This window comes from Nicotiana tabacum, chromosome 10 (assembly GCF_000715075.1).
Source record: "Nicotiana tabacum cultivar K326 chromosome 10, ASM71507v2, whole genome shotgun sequence".
In the NCBI taxonomy this organism is placed as follows: Eukaryota; Viridiplantae; Streptophyta; class Magnoliopsida; order Solanales; family Solanaceae; genus Nicotiana; species Nicotiana tabacum.
The window spans coordinates 70,508,090-70,530,123 of record NC_134089.1 but is presented as its reverse complement, the minus strand read 5'-3'; the positions used below and the strand labels follow the sequence as shown (position 1 = coordinate 70,530,123).

Genomic DNA, 22,034 nt, shown 5'->3' with positions numbered 1-22,034 from the left:
AAAGGGTCGAATGGCGCGAACCATAGATGCATCTATTTAATCTACCAAGGCATTCGGCCCGTTCCACAATAGATAAACACATTCAAACAGTCAAATCAATAATTCATCAAGGAGCAAATATTCAGGAAAAGGCAAATTTCTCTTTTAAAAGTCAAGAAATGATGTCTAGCCCTTTTTAGAAATTCATTTACACATTCGATATGTTTTAAGCATTTTAAGTTTGTCGACAAGGTTGCAAGTATTACAAGAAAGCATGCTTTTGGGCCCTAAACTACCCGAACTAAAGCATAATAGTAGCTACGCACGGACTCTCGTCACCTCGTGCGTACGTATCCCCCGCAAATAGGAGCACATAACGAATTAACTCACATGTGGGGACAATTTCCTCTTACAAGGTTAGAAAGGAAACTCACCTCGCTCTGAAACCTATATTCCAATTCAAGAACGCGCTCAAACCTCCAATTTGGAGCCGAACAATCCAAAACTATTCAGATAGGGTAAGAACTAGTCAATACATACTCAAAAATTCATATTCTAATTATTAAACCAATTTTCCAACCCTAAATGCATGGTCCCTAAAATTCATCCTCGGGCCCACGTGCCCAGATTCCGGAAATTTTTGAATAAAGTTGTTACCCATAACCTAAGGTTCAAGAATATATGATTTCTAATTCATTTCATAACAAATTTCGTGGTTAAATCTAACTTTTATCAAAACGCTAGGTTTTCACTCAAATCCCATGATTTTCACTAATTTTAGTGTGTTAGTCTACCTAAAACCCAAGTATTAAACTCACATTAAGTAGGAATAACTTACCTCACAATGCTAGGTTGAAATCCTCTCTTTAAAAGCTCCCAAATCGCCTAAGAGGATGAAGGAAAATGAGCTAAAGGGTCTAAGTCTCGAAATTAATAGCGGTGCACAGGCCTCAGATATCGCATTTACGACACCTGGTTCGCGAATGCGAGGGTCGCAAATGCAACAAAAACCATCGCAATTGCGAACATGTACCTCCCCCACCAAGGTCGCAAATGCGACCAAGAGCTCGCAAATGCGAACCCTGCTGAGGTCGCAAATGCGATAAAATTGTCGCAAATACGAACTCTGCCTCAGGCCAGGCTCCTTCGAAAATGTGAAGCCTCACTCGCAAATGCGAGGTCGCAAATGCAAACTATTTCTCACATTTGCGAGACCTGCAACTGCTGCCAAGAACACCAGAAAATCTGGTGTATTCCAACTCCTCCTGCACATCCGAAACTAACCCGAGGCCCCCGGGGACCCCGTCCGATCACACCATACCATCCCATAACATACCTCGGACGCGCTCGAAGCCTCAAACCACATCAAACAACACTAAAACTACGAATCGCACTCCAACTCAAGCTTAATGGACTTTAAGATTTCAAACTTCTACTTTCAATGCTTAAACCTATCAAATCACGTCCGATTGACCTCGAATTTTGCACACAAGTCATATTTGACATTACGAACTTACTCCAACTTCCGGAATTGGATTCCGACCCCGATATCAAAAAGTTCACTTTCGGTCAAACTTCTCAAAAACCTTCAAATTTCTATCTTCAGCCAAATGACTCCAAAATGACCTACGGACCTCCGAATTCACTTTCGGTCGCGCTCCCAATAGCAGAATCACCATACGGAGCTATTCCCAGCCTCGAAATCCCAAACAAACATTGATAACACTGAAATGCACTTCAACCCAAACTTATGAAATTCTTCAAAAAATGCTAACTTCCACAATAGGTGTCGAAACGTTCCAGGGTCTTCCAAACCCGATCCGAACATACGCCCAAGTCCGAAATCATCATACAAACCTGTTGGAACCTTTGAGTCCCGATTCTGATGTAGTTTACTCAAAAACCCAATCTTAGTCAATTCTTTCAACTTAAAGCTTCTAAAATGAGAATTCTCTTTTCCAAATCAACTCCGAATTCCCCGGAATTCAATTCCGACCATGAATACAAGTCATAACACCTGAAGTGAAGCTGCTCATGGCCTCAAACTATTGAACGATGCGCTAAAGCTCAAAATGACCGGTCGGGTCGTTACATTATCTCTCACTTAAACATACGTTCGTCCTCGAACGTGCTGAGAACTACACTGAAGTAGTCTGAAATTATTGTTTAACATCTCGTGCACCTACCCATGCTACCACAACTCAGTTGAGCACGTTAGCTTGATCAATTCTGGAGATATTACCTTTTATCCAAGCAAATAAGCCTTAGAGCCAAATTCCAACGTCCGAAATTTTAGTCCAGGCCTGTTTCCAACATACGCTCACCGTATCAATAACTACATGCAGCACCAAACATGACTGCAAACCTTAGTCGAATTCACACCTTGCGCCACTTTACTCACATGACCATAATAACATTTTCTGATCAAATCAGTCGAAATTCCACGAGCCTGATGCTCCCATTGCACCTCATGACCTACATAGGTCTTGCTCTAACTATTACAATACCACCAAGATGGAATAGGTGTGTAGAAATTCATAACCAACTGCTGAATCAACAAATCATTGGGTCTATACTCTTGACAAGAACCATCACCTCATTTTGAACCAAATAATGATCTTAGCTCCTTAATATACTTCATATAATCAGATTGCACTGATCCTAAATCCAATTATCTCGTCTCACCCAGTACGAACTGCTAGGGCAATAAGCCACCCCGGATATAATCAAAAGTCTCATATGATGCCACAATGTGCCAATGGCTATGAACTCGAACGTGACAAAAGAAAAACGAACTCTGGAAGGAACTACTCAACTCACGCACTAATATGGATTCCTTAGAAAATAGGAAACAAGGCATACAAAAATAGCATATAGAAAACTGTACTCAACATCACACTGTTGCGGCGTGCAACCCGATCCAAATAACATACCCATGGCGGCGTGCCACCCGATCCACACATAGAATTCACATAAGGAGATATATATCGAGCTAAATACAACAAAATACCGAATATCGGTCACAAGCACGCTAAGTGCATAAACCATCCCTGGGGAGACAAATATTGCCATAGGCTACAAAACTCAAGCACAACTGAGGTGCAATATACGATCTGAATCTCGAGAGACATCCTGCTCATATAACATCATCTCTACACGGAATCTCAACATATAAGAAATTCATGAAGCCGTCTCACAACTCACACGGTGCAATATATCGTTACATGGAATAGTTGACGATGAAATAACACCCAGACTACTCTTCCATAAGGAAAGCATTGCTGAAATGAACACATCTGGCCTGATATAGAGCCCATATTCACATTTAGATCCATCCACAAACCTCAAGTTGATTCTGATCACATCGAACTTGGCCATTAACCTTTCATGGGTCCATAATCACCCCCCCCCCCCTCTTTCTCATAACACACAAGAACAACCATCATAACCGAAGTAATCTTGTACAGTTCGCAACCCAATAAATTGTGTGCCCTCCAGGCATCAGTTCTCAATTTAATGACATCACTACAATCTTCATACTTGATTTAACTCTTCAATCAATCAAGTGGCTACATGCCACACTAATACAACCTTCCTGTGGGGCACGCTTCCACAACCTTCTATAACAAATAACAGGTATGTACATCCAACCACCGGTCGCACTAACGCTGAAAAGCGATCAAGAATCCTTAACCATTGCAAATCCTTTCTCACAAAACACCGATCTTAGGTGACGCTGAAGACAATACCAACTTACCTTAAACATCGAAACTCCTTTCCTGCTCATCTGAGCTCGTGACATCCTTGTCAACACCGAACTGCAACCTTGATCCTCACTTCAAATTCCATACCACTCATTGCACCCAATATGCCAATATACGATAGAACACGTTTTTCATCAGAGCTTTGGAACCACTAATAGATCAACACTTCATCATATAAAAACTTTTCACTTAACTCACTCCAGGAGAACCATAGCAACACACAGATGAATTCTCACAACCATAGAATATATAAATCTCTAAGTAGTGGACTAAGCCACCATAGCCCTTCCGGGATCTGCCTACGTATAATAGGCCATAACAATAGAATACTTCTGAATAACATCAATTGCGGCGGCCGACCGACCTCACACGTACCGTCACAAATCACTTGCATAACTTGGTCCCGCTGCAGGAACTGATCACTACCACCAATATGCCAATTCAACTATGGCTAATCAATCTATCTTCTTCCAATTTATCCTTGATTGCCTTAGAAATAATAATAAGTCCATTCAACACATAACACACCCCATCCGCACTCATCCCGAGTGACCTTGAATCACGAGACCACGTTGTCTCCAATCCCATGAACCGTTTTATACCTCTCTTGTGCGCACATTCGCATCCTCAACCAGTATGCCCATTCTGATAATCCTCTTCTCATAAGCTACTACAAAAGCTTGATTCTTAACCATACTTATAGGCTTGAAATCATTAGGAACCACACTTTAACTTTTGAATTCACTAGGACCGTTGTTGAGAGCCACCCGTTCTGACTTGGCCCCGAATATAATCAACTCCATGAATCTTCTAGCACATGAATACCCTCTCGGCAAAGAACCCGGCAGAATCACTTCCCTTGAAACCCGCATCTATATAAGGCATAATTCCTGAATCCTTTCCAAAGTCTGAACATGAGCCAATAAGGCCAACCATAGCACACATTTAACAATTCCTTTGCTAGAATTACCACTTATGTTCCTTTCCCGTAGCTGAAATAACCCATTAATATGCTAATAACCAGAAATCTCGCAAGTAGTTAACCATGCAACCCAATCATAGACGGTGGAACTCTCCCACTTAGCTTGAAGCCACTGATACACAGTCTCTGGAATTCACCCGTATTCTTTATCTCATATTGACATAGATCTAGCACAACCATCCCGCCGAGTTCTTGAAATCTTTCTATAACACCATTTATGAATACTTTGAATCGTTAACCATGTTCACATATCCGACCCCTCCACCAGATAGCCAGTAGGATTCTTCGCAGAGGCTTCGTCAACCACGCGAACGCTGATCTGCTCACAGGAGATGACCCACCTGAGCCCGTGCTCATTCACCAGCTGCACAAGTCCATTCACTCCTCGTGGACATCAACTAAATGTGCGACAATATCCTCCAATTCAAAGTTATGTTGTAACCTCCTTCATATCAAGCAACTCCTTCCCGTCATATCAAATCTCACGCCGTATAATAGCTGATATTTCAAATCAAGTCCATAGACCCAGCCACTGAATCCACACACTGCTTTGCCGCTCTCCCACTTTGGGCAAACTCACTTCTTTAAGTAACTACTCGACCTCCACTTCTTGCACCTGGTCTTCTAGAAGTTTAACCATCGTATGACACTCCTCATACGTCCTTCATCATCCTTTGCTGCTCAGCTAATGCCTTAGATCGAAATTTATCTCGGTAGCGTTTGAACCAATAGACCGCTACTCACTTTTAAACCTTTTTGAAGATCATCTTTCTCGAGCTATCAACATTAGAAACACCAATTCAGTCTTGAACCACCGCACATCGCAATCTCTAACAGTCGCCTCTCCATTATTATTTCACAATGTCCTGCCCCAATGTGAATTAAAGAAAACCATAACATCGGCGAACTCAACATATTCAATCGAGGACGACGATACCACGTCACAAATGAAAATTCCACCACGCTCGAAAATACCAAGTCTCGTTACTCCATCAAACAAAACTTGAACATTTATAGCCCAATTGGTTTTCCTCCGCCGGAAATGAGATATCCGATCTCTGAATCGTGCATTGAGTAGACTTCCTTTCAAATCATTCACCGCCCCAACACATAGGCAAGTATCCTACCGTCAAGTCAATACTGTGCAATAACCAATCATAAGCATCATAGCAACCTATGCATAGCCTCCAAGCTCTTAGAAGCACCATTACCGAGCCGAAACGATAGAAAAATCCTTCCGCAAGGCGACGACAATAGCCCAACCAACTATACCGGGAGAAATATCCCGCACCACATCTATAGTACCATTACAATTTTTCAATTCTCGATTTATAACAAGTGGTTCACGTCGCGTAAGATTGAGTAGGAAGGAAACAAGGGCAAAAGCCTCAAAGAATCAAATCGCACGATGAGGAACCAAGAAGGGAGGTGCTCCTAACTCTGTAGCCTCTCGAAGATAAGTACAGACGTCTCTATACCGATCTGCAAAACTCTACTGGACTCGCTCATGACTCGTGAGACCTAAGGGAACCTAGTGCTCTAATACGAAGTTGTCACGACCTAAAATCCACTAAAGGTCGTGATGGCGCCGGACACCACTGTCGGGCAAGCCAACCACAATTTACTAGAATTTTCTCACTTTATTTGTTTTGAAATCATTTCCTTTAAACAAATGAATAATAAATAATAAACTCCACTGAATAAATAATGAAACATTTGACAATTTTAAATTTCTGAATAAACCCATAGACATCCTAGAACCCGGTGTCACAAGTGCATGAGCATTTACAAGGGAATGAAATAAAATACAGTAGTTGTCTGGTATACAAAGTGGACAGAAACGAAAATACAGTACAATACTCTGAAGGAGACTCTGATGGCTGCGGGTCGTCTCGACAAGTGCAGCTCACCTAAGTCTCCGTATCAACCATGCCGCTATGCCACTAAGTCACTAGCCACATATGAACCTGTGCAACAAAAATGCATAGCAAGTATAGTATGAGTATGAAAACAACGTGTACCCAATGAGTATCCCATCTAATCTCGAAGAAGTAGAGACGAGAGGTCGACTTCGACACTTACTGGTGGTCCAATAATAATATATTATTAATGTGAATAATGATGGATTTATTAAGAATGACAATAATTTCAAATAAGTCACGAACAGGTGAAAGTTCCTTTTTATATTAAAAGTCTCTGGATTCATAATCTATAAATTTTCAATTATCTCAAGGCTAGGAGGGCAAATATCAATATCAATAAATTTCAAGGCAAGCATTACAAGCATGCGCAAATCATGTTGAGGACGTACGGCCCGATCCAACAATATTTAAACTGTGCACTGCCAGAGGGTTGAATGGTGCAAACCATAGAAGCATTTATTTAATCTACCGAGGCATTCGGCCCGTTCCACAATAGATAAACACATTAAAACAATCAAATCAATAATTCATCAAGGAGCAAATATTCAGGAAAAGGCAAATTTCTCTTTTAAAAGTCAAGAAATGATGTCTAGCCCTTTTTAGAAATTCATTTACACGTTCGATATGTTTTAAGAATTTTATGTTTGTCAACAAGGTTGCAAGTATTACAAGAAAGCATGCTTTTGGGCCCTAAACTATCCGGACTAAAGCATAATAGTAGCTACGCATGGACTCTCGTCATCTCGTGCGTATGTAGCCCCCGCAAATAGGAGCACATAACCAATTAACTCACATGTGGGGACAATTGCCTCTTACAAGGTTAGAAAGGAAACTCACCTCACTCTGAAGCCTATATTCCAATTCAAGAACGCGCTCAAACCTCCAATTTGGAGTCGAACGATCCAAAATTATTCAAATAGGGTAAGAACTAGTCAATACATACTAAAAATTTTATATTCTAATTATTAAACCAATTTTCCAATCCTAAATGCAAGGTCCCTAAAATTCATCCCTAAGCCCACGTGTCCGGATTCCGGAAATTTTTGAAGAAAGTTGTTACCCATAACCTAAGGTTCAAGAATATATGATTTCTAATTCATTTCATAACAAATTTCATGGTTAAATCTAACTTTATCAAAACCCTAGGTTTTCACTCAAATCCCATGATTTTCACTCATTTTAGTGTGTTAATCTACCCAAAACCCAAGTATTAAACTCACATTAAGTAGGAATAACTTACCTCACAATGCTAGGTTGAAATCCTCTCTTTGAAATCTCCCAGATCGCCTAAGAGGATGAAAGAAAATGAGCTAAAGGGTCTAAGTCTCGAAATTAATAGCTGTGCATAGGCCTCAGATGCCGCATTTGCGACACCTGGTTCGCAAATATGACAAAACCATTACAATTGCGAACATGGGCCTCCCTTGCAAAGGTCGCAAATGCAACTAAGAGCTCGCAAATGTGAACCCTAATGAGGTCGCAAATGCGATCAAATTTCAAAAATGTGAACTCTGCCTCAAGCTAGGCTCCTTCGCAAATGCGAAGCCTCACTCACAAATGCGAGTTCGCAAATGCGAACTATTTCTCGCATTTGCGAGACCTACAACTGCTGCCAAGAACACCAGAAAATCTGGTGTGTTCCAACTCCTCACGCACATCTGAAACTCACCCGAGGCCCCCGGGACTGCGTCCGATCTCACACTACAGTCCCATAACATAATTCGGACCCGCTCGAAGCCTCAAACCATATCAAACAATGCTAAAACCACGAATCGCGCTCCAACTCAAGCTTAATGGACTTTAACATTTTAAACTTCTACTTTCAATGCTTAAATCTATCAAATCACGTCCTATTGACCTCAAATTTTGCACATGAGATATATTTGACATTACAAACCTACTCCAACTTCCGGAATTGGATTCTGACCCCGATATCTAAAAGTCCACTTCCGGTCAAACTTCTCAAAAACCTTCAAATTTCTATCTTTAGCCAAATGACTTCAAAATGACCTACGGACCTCCAAATTCACTTCCGATCGCGCTCCTAATACCAGAATCACCATACAGAGCTATTCTTAGACTCGGAATCCCAAACAGACATTGATAACACTGAAACGCACTTCAACCCAAACTTATGAAATTCTTCCAAAAATGCTAACTTCCACATAGGTGCCGAAACGTTCCCGGGTCTTCCAAAATTCGATCCAGATATACGCCCAAGTCCGAAATCATCATAAGAACCTGCTAGAACCTTCGAATCCCGATTCCGAGGTCGTTTACTCAAAAATCCAATCTTAGTCAATTCTTTCAACTTAAAGCTTCCGAAATGAGAATTTTCTTTCCCAAATCAACTCCAATTAGATTGTACTTGCCATAACATATTTTTTCATATTGGCTACTATATGTTGCACTCTCAAGAGGTATATCGGTATCAACAACAAGAGTTTTGGTCGTGACAGAGCAACCGAAGAAACGAAGAGGCACATACACCAAGAATATTGTCTACAAAGAGATATTAGCAAGATAGAACAACATAACATGTTATTAACTCTTACAATATATTACTTATAATTATAAATGTTATACATATCACGACCTTATTTGAATTCAATTATTACATCAATGTATTTACACTCATTTTTACATTTCAATTTTATGTTGAATCCAAATTGGACATTAATTACTATTACACATAGTTCCTTCACGTGATAAGTAATTCTTTCTCAAACAGACACGGCTTACACACGCAACGCATGTACACTGAAACTAATACTATACTAAAAGCGCAAATCATCTACCTTCACTAGGAGAGCTTTATAGCTATATGCCTATATCAAGCATCACATTATAATTTCTCAATCCATAATTTAAAAAAGAAGATCTTTTAATTATCTCAAGCATATATTTTGAATATTAGTTATGTTATTTTTAAAACTATATTTTTATCGAACCTGGTACACGCGTAACGCATGTGCTATAGACTAGGAATTGCTTTGCGCGTTAGAGAAAGCATGTATCGTAACACTTTTGAATATAGATTTCATATTAGACAAAATTATTTAATTATTTTTCAAAGATTTAGGATTTTAAGGTCAACTAAAACTTTGCTTATTAACACATTCTTATTTGAAATATTATATAGAAAGTCTTAATATTTAGGATATTAAAATTAATTAAAATTTAAATTATATAAACTAAACAATTTATTTATGATATTTTTCTTTAACATACGCTAGGAACATGCATATTTGAATTTCGTAGAGCAACTTCAAAGTTCCATTCAAGAAACATTTTTCTCCTGAATTAGATATATAACTATTGTATATGTGCCAATTTTGTATAATTATTTTCTTGTAAAATATAGTTATGTCATTAAAAGTGTAATTCGTGTTTGAACTTATCTTTTTAAAGTTATTCATTCATTGACTTGGTGAACACGCGCAAAGCGCGTATCTTAAGGCTAGTATTGTTATAAACATGGCACCATGTGGAATGAGAGTATGAATATTAGTAATAAATGCATTAATAACCCTATAACGATTAAATAAACCCCATAATAGCAACTAATATTTTATTTTGTTTACAATATAAACAATTATAAGTTACACACTGTATATTAATTTGTAACATATCAAAAATCAAATATTTAATAAAAATATCTCAGCATTATGTTGCATGCATTATTGATCTCTACATTATAATCGGTGTATTGTTAAGCATTGGAGAACTCGTATTTAAACCAAGAGGGCTAATATTAGTTAACAACGTTTGCTTTTTATGGTATGCAGATTAGAGGCAAAGCTAGCATTTACGGCGTCCAAGACTGTAGCTTTTAGTCGTTTGTATGAGGAACTCGAGGGCCGAAGTGGGGATAAGAGGTTGTTCAGGTTAGCCAAGGCGCGAGAAAGGACGGCGCGTGACTTGGACCAAGTGAAGTGCATCAAGGACGAAGAATGTAGAGTTTTGTTAAATGAGGGGCTTATCCGTCAAAGATGGCAGACCTACTTCCATAGTCTCTTGAACGAGGAAGGGGACAAGAGCATTGTATTGGGTGATTTGGAACTCTCCGGAAGTCGTTGTACTTTGGGTATTATAGGCGGATTAAAGTTGATGAAGTTGAAGGGGCTATGCGTAAGATGAGCACCGGCAAAGCGACCGACCGGATGAAATCTCGGTGGAGTTTTGAAAGAGTGCAGCAAGGCAGGCTTGGAGTGGCTCACTAGGTTATTTAATGTCATTTTTAGAACGAAGAAGATACCCGAAGAGTGGAGGTGGAGCACGATGGTTCCTGTATACAAGAACAAGGGTGATATCCAAAATTGCAATAACTATCGGGGTATCAAACTACTTAGCCATACTATAAAAGTCTGGGGAGAGTGGTAGAGTTAAGGATGAGGAGGAGTGTGTCTATTTTCGAGAACCAGTTTGGGTTTATACCGGGGTGTTAGACTATAAAAGCCATCCACCTTGTTAGGAGATTGATGGAGCAGTATAGGGAGAGAAAGAAGAGCTTGTATATGGTGTTTATCGACTTAGAAAAGACGTACGATAAAGTTCCGAGGGAGATTTTGTGGAGATGTTTGGAGGCTAGAGGTGTACTTGTTGCCTATGTTAGGTTGATTAAGGACATGTATGATGGAGTAAAGACCCGAATGAGGACTGTGAGTGGGGACGCAGATCATTTTTCGGTTATGATGGGGTTGCATCAAGAGTCGACACTCAGGCCTTTTTTGTTTGATCTGGTGATGGACGTACTGACGCGCCATATCCAATGGGAGTTGCCGTGGTGCATGCTATTTGCAGATGATATTGTATTGATTGATGATATGCGAGACGGTGTGAACGCGCAATTAGAGGTATGGAGGCAGACCCTGGAATCTAAAGGTTTCAAGTTGAGCAGAACCAAGACAGAATACTTGGAGTGTAAGTTCAGTGGTGAGACTCAAGGAGGGGAAGGGGAGGTGAGGCTGGACTCGTAGGTCATCCCTAGGAGAGGGAGTTTTAAGTACCTTGGGTCTATTATTCATGGGGATGGGAAGATTGATGAAGATGTCACATATCGTTTTGGGGCGGGATGGATGAAAGGGAGACTCGCTTCCGGTGTTTTGTGTGACAAGAAGGTGCCACCGAAACTTAAGGGTAAGTTCTATAGAGTGGTGGTCAGATCAACAATGTTGTATGGGGTGGAGTGTTGGCCAGTCAAGATCGCTCATGTCCAAAAGATGAAGGTAGTAGAGATGAGGATGTTCCGATGGATGTGCGGGCACACAAGGTTAGATAGGATCAGAAATGAGGTTATTCGCGACAAGGTCGGTGTGGCCCCTATGAGGACAAGATGCGGGAAGCGCGGCTTAGGTGGTTTGGGCATGTGAGGAGGAGGAGTATAGACACCCCTGTGAGGAGGTGTGAGAGGTTGACATTGAAGGGACTACGGAGAGGTAGAGGTAGGTCAAAGAAGAAGTGGGGAGAGGTGATTAGGCAAGGCATGACGCAGCTTCAGCTGAACGAGGACATGACCCTTGATAGAAATGTATGGAAGTCGAGGATTAGAGCAGTAGAGTAGGTAGTTTAGAGTGTTCATAATAGTAGTATTGACACACAATCTCGCTTTCCGTTGGTAGTAGGTTTTTATGACTAACCTTTGTTTTCTTTCATTGTTGATTACCTTACTAACTTGTTATTTTTATTCTGCGTTTATATAGCTTTCTGGTACTGTCCCTTCTTGTCTATATTTTCATTAATGTGGTGCTTATGCTTTCCTTAGCCGAGGGTCTATTGGAACAAGCTCTCTATTATCACAAAGTAGAGGTAAGGTCTGTGTACACACTACCCTCCCCAAACCCCACGGTGTAAGATAATACCGGATACGTTGTTGCATATTAGATTGACAACAGCATAAGGGGGTCCTATTGGTTGCGTCTCCATGTGATGGAAATATTCAACCCGGCCAATTTTTTTTTCTTTTAAAAGAACTTGATCCAACACTTGATGATGTACCATCGGTACGATTACCTTGAAACTCAAAGAAGGAAGCTAGAGCGAGACGAGAGGATACATCATATTTTTACAAATTTTCACATCCTACTTATTATTCTTGCAGTTTTTACTGCATCAGTAGCTAAAAAAAATCATCAAAATGAAACCTAAGATATAGGTAAGAACTTCACACCTATGGTACACATTGAGAATAATGATATACAGGTCAATAACGTATACATCTACCAGCCATATATCGGGTTTTCTACCTGCGAAGGTAAGAGATGGAGATCTTTGCAATGCTGCTTGTCATAATCCCGTGATCCCGGTATTGCACCGGTACACAACCTCAAGAACTCGTTCCCTGTGAGATAATAATGAGCAAATGCCAGACCGCCATCAACCATCCCTCCAAGGTTAGGCATGGAAACTGATTTTCCCATGCCCTTCCTGCTTCTCCTCTCCCTGCGTGTTTCACTAGTCAAAACCTTATCGAGGTCAGAATATTCCATGAATCTCTGAGTTGCAGCTTCCCATGAAAGCTTATATTGTTCCTCGGGACTGAGAGGCTGAGGCTCATTCGTTAGTGCCTCTTTAACCTTAGCTACAAAGTCTTCAGACGTCTTATAGGTCAAGCAGTTGGGAAATGCCCGGAAGAACTCATTAGATGGGTGATCTGCACAAACTACAAATTTCCCCATAGCGAGTGCCTCAGCTGTGGCTGTACACAGTACATCACTGATGCTAGGATTTATGAAGACCTTATAACTGCAATCAAAAATTTATCTGTCAGAAAAAGTAAACCATGAAGTACTAGATGCGGGGTACATCTTTAGGCATGTGACGATTAGCGCAACAAACAAAATGCAGAAAAATAATCGCCTCTCAAATCAAGTAATTTAAAGAACCAAAATGTAGAAAAATCCCCAAAGATGCTTTCAAATCAAAGAAAGAGTGTGTTCGTGTGTGTGTGTGTGTCTGTATTGCACTCATTCGAACAAACAGCAAAGAGAAAAATGTGAAAAAAAGGAAAATAAGAATGTGTACTTCGTTCTCATAATCTGCATATTGTAGGTAGAACCTATGCTTAATTTATCTCGAAGTATCCTTGCTATATATTATTTTGCCACAATCGACCAAAATATCTAAATAATGTAAATTCTGTAAAACAATCCATCCGTGGTGCCTTAGAATGACTGCTCAGGAGATCCAATAGGACATCCTCAATAAAGTCATACATACATATTGTAATCATTGCTTAGGAGATTCCATGAGGTTACTTCAATAAAGTCCGCTCTCTACAATTTCATATAATGGCAGAAAAGGTTTTTCTTTTTGGTTTTTGAAGGATTCTTACCTATGAAGAGAATCATCTGCATGGTCTCTGCCTTTCATGAAGTTGACATTCAGATTTAACCTCCTAGCTGTACTCTGCACTTCATGAGCATCTTCCCCATTACCAAATACATCCATATTAAAACCATCAAGATCGCTTTTGTGCTTTGCTAACAGGTCTATTAACTCCCTGTAACCCTTCGCCCAAACCATTTTGCCCAAGAAATATGCACCTTTAGAGAAAACTTGCTGACCACCTTGTCTTTTTGCAGCAACCTTTTCTCCAATTTTCAGAAACTTCGGATTGACTCCATGAACATTGCAGACCACAGACTTAGGTAAATCCTGTGTAGCAGCAGAAAGACGAAGAACCTAAACAAGGAAGTTAGCATTTCCATTAGGACCAACATAAAATAATCGGAGATGATAAACACTTTGAAGTGCTAATGCATCATTTGGTCCACACAAGTTAATCAACAATTTTCTTCTACAGTTTGGAGAACTCAATCAAAATGTACAAATATTACCTTATCACAATGTGCTCTAGTGACCCAATTATTTACGTGTTTCACGAGGAAAGCTTGAAGAGCCCCATTTTTCTCTCTCTTGATATACTCCAAATAATTTGTGTGGACAATACCAACAACATGGTTAAATTTATCAGTCCAGCGTTTGCCATGGTGGTACCAATTCAGATGTTCTGGTTCCTCTAAGATTGCAATATCAGCATCCCTTGATGGTATAAACTGAGAAGTATCTCCAGCTGGTAGTACACTTCGCCTTTCTTTGGAAAACTGGAAGAGGAAAACAAGTATCAAATAATCACATCATTTCAGTAGTTTCTTTTTCTTTTTCTGAATACTATGCAATTAATTCACCAGGAATACCTTCCCCGGATAAAACGAAATCTTGAAATCAGTCTTGAAACCGACTCTTTCCTCAAGCCAACTGCGTATATAAAGCTCCTGCTCTTCTGGCGAACTAAATGTAAGATTGTTTGGATAAACCAGTTCTTGGTCAGATTTACATAGCCATGGAACCAACAGTGTAACATTCTGATTTTCAGATTTGGCTAAATAAGCCGCTCGGAAGAGAGGATTTACAGCTGTTCCCGTCATCCAAGGAAGGCTAGCAGTTGTGACTATGGCTACATGTCTTTTACCATCTGATAGGTTCTGCCTTGTAGAATCACTCCAAAACCCACCTTCATAATGATGACCAGTACTCTGAAGTACACTGGCAATTCGTAAATCTAGTTCATCATTCATATTGTCGCCTTCAATCAGGGAAGACTCCCCTTCAGGTAAAGCACGTAATAAAAGTTTGTTCCGCCGTTTTTTGCACAGACTTTCCACGATCTTATCTGAGATATCTACAAGGAAATCAAAAGATCCAGATAAATAGCATAAGGTTTCAGTAGAGGAGACAAGGTTAGAAAGTATCAAACCAATTTTAGTGGCTAGAGAGATTCAACAAAATGCACATGGTCTATTAAAGTTAAAAAATTGAATAATTCAAATCAATTTATCAGATTACACATGAACTTTGTTGATATCCCAAGTATTAAAAGTAACATTGAGATCTGAGATTTTGGAACAGCATTATGAACAAGACTTTTAATAATAACAAACCTGGAAGGAATTAGAGTTTAAATCTCGGAGAAGTAATTCAACTGATGAGATAACTGAAGGTTCAATCTAAACTAACTACATGGAACAACAACTATCTCACACAAAATTCAGCTTTAACATGATCATGTCGAGAATCCATTAAACAGAATCTAATGCATTTTTGTTGCTGTAAGGTTGTGATTGAAACTTGAAGGGCTAGACCAGATATACACAAAGAAATGTCATTTATAGTGAAATACATTAGTACCATGATGTTTGCTGGAAAAAATTTGATTTATTTATAGGTAACATCGAACTTTATGCATAACAGTTCAGTACTGGTATATAATAAAAACATTGATGATAAGTATTGTACACCTTGATGCGACTGCAGCTCATCCACCCTACTTCCAAACTAGTTAAACGATGAAGCACACATGGAATTTCAAACCAGAAATGTCAATAGCATCTAGATCAAAGTGACCTCAAATATTCTCATGTCGTTCAAGTGGAGCATGTCTACTTCAGTATCAGAACTACATCGAGATGAATCTCACAGATGCCATAAATTAAGATGATAGTAGCAATTTTAGAGACCAAATGCAGAGGGAATACAGCAAGTATAACCAGTGTTTTGGAAAGCGAGAAGCGGAAAAAAGCGAGGAGGCCTCGGTTCAACGAAGCGAGAAGCGCGCTTTTTTCATGTGAAGCGCAATTTAACACATTAATAAAAAAAATTAAATAGGCATAGATAAATGGCCAAGAACTCAATAAAAATAACATATTAAGCAAATGTTTCAATTCTTAAATCAAGAATTGATGCCATTGAATAAGATTGAATTTACTACAATCAACAACCACAAAAAAAAAAAAAAAAAAAAAACAGAACAGAACAGTGAAATTTTTTTCCGAACCAGAGAAATACAAACCAGAAAAACAGAGCATAGATTAGGGCACAAAAACAGAGCAATAAAAAGTGAAAAAAATAGAAAGAAGAAGAGAAAAACAGAGCATAGAAAGTACAGAGCAGAAATTAGGGCACAACCGCACAAGAATAGAGCAATAAAAACTGAAAAAAAAATAGAAAAAAGAAGAGGAAAGGAGTCGAACAGGAAAGAAGAAGAAGCAGAAGAAGAAGAAGAAGAAGAAGAAGAAGAAGAAGAAGAGATGAAGAGAAGAAGAAGAAGAAGAAGAGAAGGAGAGAGAAGAAGAAACTTACAGAGAAGAAGCACTGAAGCAGTCGTTGGAGCAGCAGTCGCTTGGAGAAGAAGTGTTTGTTTGTGTTTAAGTTTTTGCCAATTTTTTTTAAAAAAAAAACCTAACAGATGCTTAACCTCGCTTAAGCGCGCTTTTTTGCGCTTTTTGGATCGCTGCGTTTCTCGCTTAACAGGGTAAAGCGTGCGCTTTTTTCATGTGAGTCGCTTTTATGGCAGAAAAGCGAACTAGCCTCGCCCCGCGTCTCTTCAGCGCTTTAAGCGAGAAGCGCACGTTTTTTACAACACTGAGTATAACAAACTAGAGAAACACAATCCCAGGCTGCATCAACAAGTTTATGGAAGCCACAACCATTTGACAGACCTTCTTTTTGTTTTGATAAAGTAACCATTTTACAGACTTACCTCTTCTTATGCCAATTTGATCCAAAAATGGGCTTGACTGTCTAACCAAATATGCTAACAACTCCGGTACATCCAGGGGGGGAACTCCCTGCACAAATAAAGAGCATGTAAAGAAAACAGAAAAAAAGTCTTCAGTCTGACTGAATTTTCAGTCCATTGTTTAAGTTCAGCAATAGCTTAAACCTCAGTCAATTTCCTAGTTAAAATATATTGTATCAAATTTTGAATAAAGATGTAAATCTAAAGACAGATCCACTTGACATGTAATCGCTAGCCCAATTTCTCCTCTCTGAGATTTGCTCGTCAAATTTCCAATTTATTTAACCAAACAATGTAGAGGTACTGCTTTCCTTTCATCTTCCATTCCTTACTTCTCATCCTCTCCTGACTTACTAAGCAAATCATTAATTGCAAGATACTGTTGCTGAAAAGTTTAACCACATTCAAAATCATGTAATTGTAATTTCATGATGTTAAAAGATAAGGCACCAACCGTTGTCTCTTCTGGTTCCTTGCAAATTGATTTCTGGAACATTATTAGACAAACACATTAGCAACAGATTAATCATGTGAAACCAGATCAATATATAATGTGAACAGTAAGGAAAGCCATGATAAGAAACAAGTCACTGGATGGTGAAGGAAGAGAAAGAAAAGATTGAGACTAGCATCATTCTTAACAAGTTATGCAGACCAAGCTTTTCCTTCATCAGGACCAAAAATAATCATTTTTTATGAAGTAATATAGAGCTCATCAAGCACTGACTTACAAATAAGAAGAAACTCCGACCTATTTGACAAATTGTCGGGATTCAAAATAAAATTTAGAAGGATGCTAGAAAAAATATGCTATGACTTAGAAAAAAGCAAACTGGGCCGTTCACGCACACCAATCCACACGAATAAAGATTTCAAAAATAAGAGAGATTCCTTGCAAATAGAGTTGAGACACCAGAGTTGGTGATGGATCCTACAGAGCAATTATTAAAGATGAAAACTTCAACCAGGAGAATCACACTCAAGGTTCATTTCATGAAGTGACAACTTTTGATGGACAGTTCTGTCTTACCAAAATTTCTACAAACAGAATCACACTGTTTATACATGATTGAATCTAGAATAAGAATGTGTATTAGCAATACCAGCGTAGAGTTAATTTTCGACTTTGGTACTGCAATCTATGCATAAAAATCCCAGTGAAAGTAAATTTATTGACCGCTTAATAATCTCTATGTTATCATTCCTGCACAGCAATTCTATGAAGCAAACACCCAACTTCTTTTTCCAGTAAATTAGGACAAGCTGAAAAACCTGAAGTTCGAAAGTGAAATTTAGGTGGCATTTGGTTGGAAAAATTCTAAACCTAAGGTATATTATCTCATTTTTTGTAAACTCGATTTGTTTGTGCTGTTTTTGCCAAAACAAAAAAAAGGAAATTTCACCAACTTTTTTTTTAATTTACAAAAACAGCCCAAACAAATCGGTGAATGTTCGTGGATAAAAATCTGCACTCAGCTTTTGAATTTTGTACGTTTGGGCAAAAACATTTTTTTGAAAGTTTCTAAGAAAAAAGTCCTTTATTTTTTGCAAAAACGGGCAAGACAAAGCAATGAAGGGAAGCCTTAAAGTAACAATAAAGTTGTCTCAATGTAACCTATACATACGGATACGAGTCGTGGAATCAACCACTAATGCTCGAGTCAGGGTAGGCTGCATTTACATCCCCTTGAGGTGTGGCCCTTCCTCAGACCATGAATATGGGATACTTCATACACTGGACTGCCTTCTTTGAGCCAAAACGAAGCAAAAACAAATTATTTTGAAAATTAAATTTTGCCCATCAAACGCCACTTAGACTTACCCGCACCTGGTGTTTATACCAAACTATACTAATTTACCATGATTAAGCCATAAATTAAGGTGAGAATGTTTATTAATTAACTAATAATTTAGTGATAAAATGTATGTCATGACATGTTATGCATTCATTTGGTTGGTGTAAACACAAAATACTACATGATTCTTAAGAGTATTAAACAGAATATTAATGAATAACTTAATAACCCAAACTACCATATGTGTAAATAATCAGAGATGATAACAACGGACCAAAAAACCTACTTACCAAGCTTGATTTTACTTTCTCCACAAATTCACTATTCTTAATCCCTTCAAAAATATCCACGGATGACGAACTTGTGCTCTTGAGCTCTTCCTCCAGCTCCCTAAGCCGAGTCCTAAAAGCCTTAATTGGCTCCCAATTAACATCACCAAATTGCACTTCCTCCTTAAACCTCACTCTCCTCCATTTCCCGAAGCTCTCATCCTCCTCCTCTTCCTCCTCCGCCACAATCGCATTCTTAATGCTTGACAGGTCAATTCGAAGCTTCCCTTTTGGGGCCCACTTAAAGTCCGGTGAAGAATAAGCCCTACGTATTTCCGACAATTTAGGCCGGAGCTTCTTCACGAAGTCGATCTCTTGCGGTTGCGGAGCCGTAGTGGCAGAAGCCGTAATAGTTGGGACAATGAAGGGTGATTTTGAAGCTGAGTTAATGAAATTTTCGAGTTCCTTATCGGCTAAGTTCTTGAACGAGTTGGCTCGGTTTTTGATGAGTTGTAAATCCGCGTCCGCAGATGATCGTACCTCTTCCCATCCCTTAGAAATCAACGACAAGGCTTTCTCCGCCGGGGACGATGTCATTCTGGTCTCCGGCGGCTTGAAATTCATCATTTTTCTGATCAGATTTCAGTTGAGTTGAAGCTTTCTAGGGTTTTTCTACTGAAGGAATATTCTGGGAGGGAGTGCTCTGTTACAGAAACTGGGGATGAAGAAAATGGGTGGCTGGAAACTTAACGGCTATTGATGATTTTATAGCTTTGGTGGGATGACACGTAGGATGACTCCCATCTTCAATAGATTCCCCGGAGAGGACGTGGACGGATGGAATTTGGTGACATGGATTTGGTGTTGTGTGCGGACCCTACTTAATTGGGTTTCGTGTGTGAACGAAATTTATTGCGAATTTGTGGATTGTGTGTAACAAATTCAATTATGTAAAAATTATTTTCTTTTGGTTCGTTCCAAAAAGAATGATTAATTTTTAAATTTAGAAACAATTTAGCTTAAACTTATAATTATATCCTTAATAAGAAGTTTTATAATCACACAACTACTTTGGGCCCCTTTTTGACTTGTTTAAAATCACAAATTCCAGAAATTTTCATTTTTTCTTAAATTTCGTGCCCAGTCAAACAGGTTCACATAAATTGGAACGGAAGGAGTAGTACTCTTTTGTTATAAAATAAAGATTTTAAAGTAAAGAAATCAAAAACAAGTAGAGAGATATTTATTATTCAATTTCAAATTCATGTACATAATGAACTGAAATCTCCTCTATTTATAGAAGAAAGGAAGCTGTTGTGTAAGCTGCTACTGCAAGATACTTTGTAAGTTGTTGTGTAAGTTGCTGCTGCAAGCTGCTGTGTAAGCTGCTTGTAAGCTGCTACTGCAAGCTGTTGTGTAAGCTGCTTGTAAGTTGCTTGTAAGCTGTTGTGTAAGCTACTTGTAAGCTGCTACTGCAAGCTGCTGTGTAAGCTTCTTGTAAGTTGCTTGTAAGCTACTATTGTACCAGATATAGATAATCTTCTGTCGGGGGTAATATTTATCCATAACGGAGTACCGAAATGATAAGCTTCTTCAGGAAGCTTATTTCCAATAGAGTACTAAATAGATAGCCATATTTACGGCGGAGTCCCATATGGATAAGCTTCTTCATGAAGCTTATTTACAATGGAGTACTAAATGAACATCCATAATATAATATATATTTATAACACTCCCCCTTGGATGTTCATTAAAAGATAATGTGCCTCATTAAAATCTTACAAGGAAAAAATCCTAGTGAAGAAAAAAGAGTATACATATTTCCTAATACGCATTGCTAGGTGCCTCATTAAAAACTTGTAAGGAAAACCCCGTGGAAATAAAACCTTAGTAAGGAAAAAAGAGTGCATCGCGTATTTTACTCCCCATCATGAAAACCTTGTTTCAAATTTTTGAGTCTCCGCATTCCAACCTTGTATACCATCTTCTCAAAAGTTAAATTTGTACAGAATATTATCCACCACTATTTCAGATCGATTTATTAATATCATCAAATCAAGAAGCTTCTACAAGTCATTTCATTGAGTTGGCAACATTTAAAGAGATAAGAACCTTATATCATTTGGTGAAAATGTGTTATCAAGAAAGCAAAATAACATTTTTTATGCCCCTCGTAGAAATTTTCTCTCTATACACACCTCACATATTCATATATTCATACATATACAAGTGTATGCATGTGTGAGAGAGAGAGAGATCTTTTAGAGTTGAGTTGATGAAAACTAAGAGGTATTGGGTAGGCCTAGTAGGACTAAGGCTAAGAAAATGACTAAACTTGCATTTAAAAGGGCTAAAGATTGGCGTAAAAGGGTCCAATTTTTAACTAATAAGATATTACAGCTGAAAGTAGTTAAAAAGGTAGAGTGTTGTCACAACTTTAGAAGAACGACATGGTGTGATAGAGAGGGCGGCTTGGAATGCATTAATACAAGCTTATGCTTTAAGTGGGTTTTATGAGAAAGCTAGAGCTATTTTCAATACCACGATGAGAAATGGTCCTTCTCCTATAGTGGATACCATCAACAATCTCATGCAAGCATTAATTTTTTATGGTAGATTAAACGAGCTATATGTTCTAATTTAGGAACTACAAGATATGGGTTTCAAGATTAGTAAGAGTTCCATTTTTTATGCTTGAGGCATTTTCACAAGCTGGTGACATATTTGAAGTGAAAAAAATATA

The 22,034-nt window shown here is 38.7% G+C and overlaps 1 protein-coding gene across 1 annotated transcript; it reads right to left on the bottom strand.

The window, feature by feature from the left end:
* Window positions 1–12,708: 12,708 nt before the first annotated feature.
* LOC107763434 (digalactosyldiacylglycerol synthase 1, chloroplastic) lies at window positions 12,709–20,042 on the bottom strand. The gene is made up of 7 exons (XM_016581924.2): window positions 19,313–20,042; window positions 17,681–17,713; window positions 17,188–17,275; window positions 14,846–15,330; window positions 14,486–14,752; window positions 13,981–14,330; window positions 12,709–13,391 (listed from the first exon to the last, which is right to left on the bottom strand). Exons 1-7 carry the CDS (start codon window positions 19,916–19,918, stop codon window positions 12,866–12,868), a joined length of 2,355 nt encoding a protein of 784 aa, XP_016437410.1. The 5' UTR covers window positions 19,919–20,042; the 3' UTR covers window positions 12,709–12,865.
* Window positions 20,043–22,034: the final 1,992 nt, after the last annotated feature.

Bases quoted from the DNA above. Each gene is read 5' to 3' on its own strand.
- LOC107763434 (XM_016581924.2), bottom strand. From the start codon at position 19,918: ATGATGAATTTCAAGCCGCCGGAGACCAGAATGACATCGTCCCCGGCG. The intron at 17,714-19,312 runs GTAAGTAGGTTT...ATAATGTTCCAG, and splicing joins AGAAAGTAAAATCAAGCTTG to AAATCAATTTGCAAGGAACC. The intron at 14,753-14,845 runs GTATTCCTGGTG...TTCCTCTTCCAG, and splicing joins TTTCGTTTTATCCGGGGAAG to TTTTCCAAAGAAAGGCGAAG.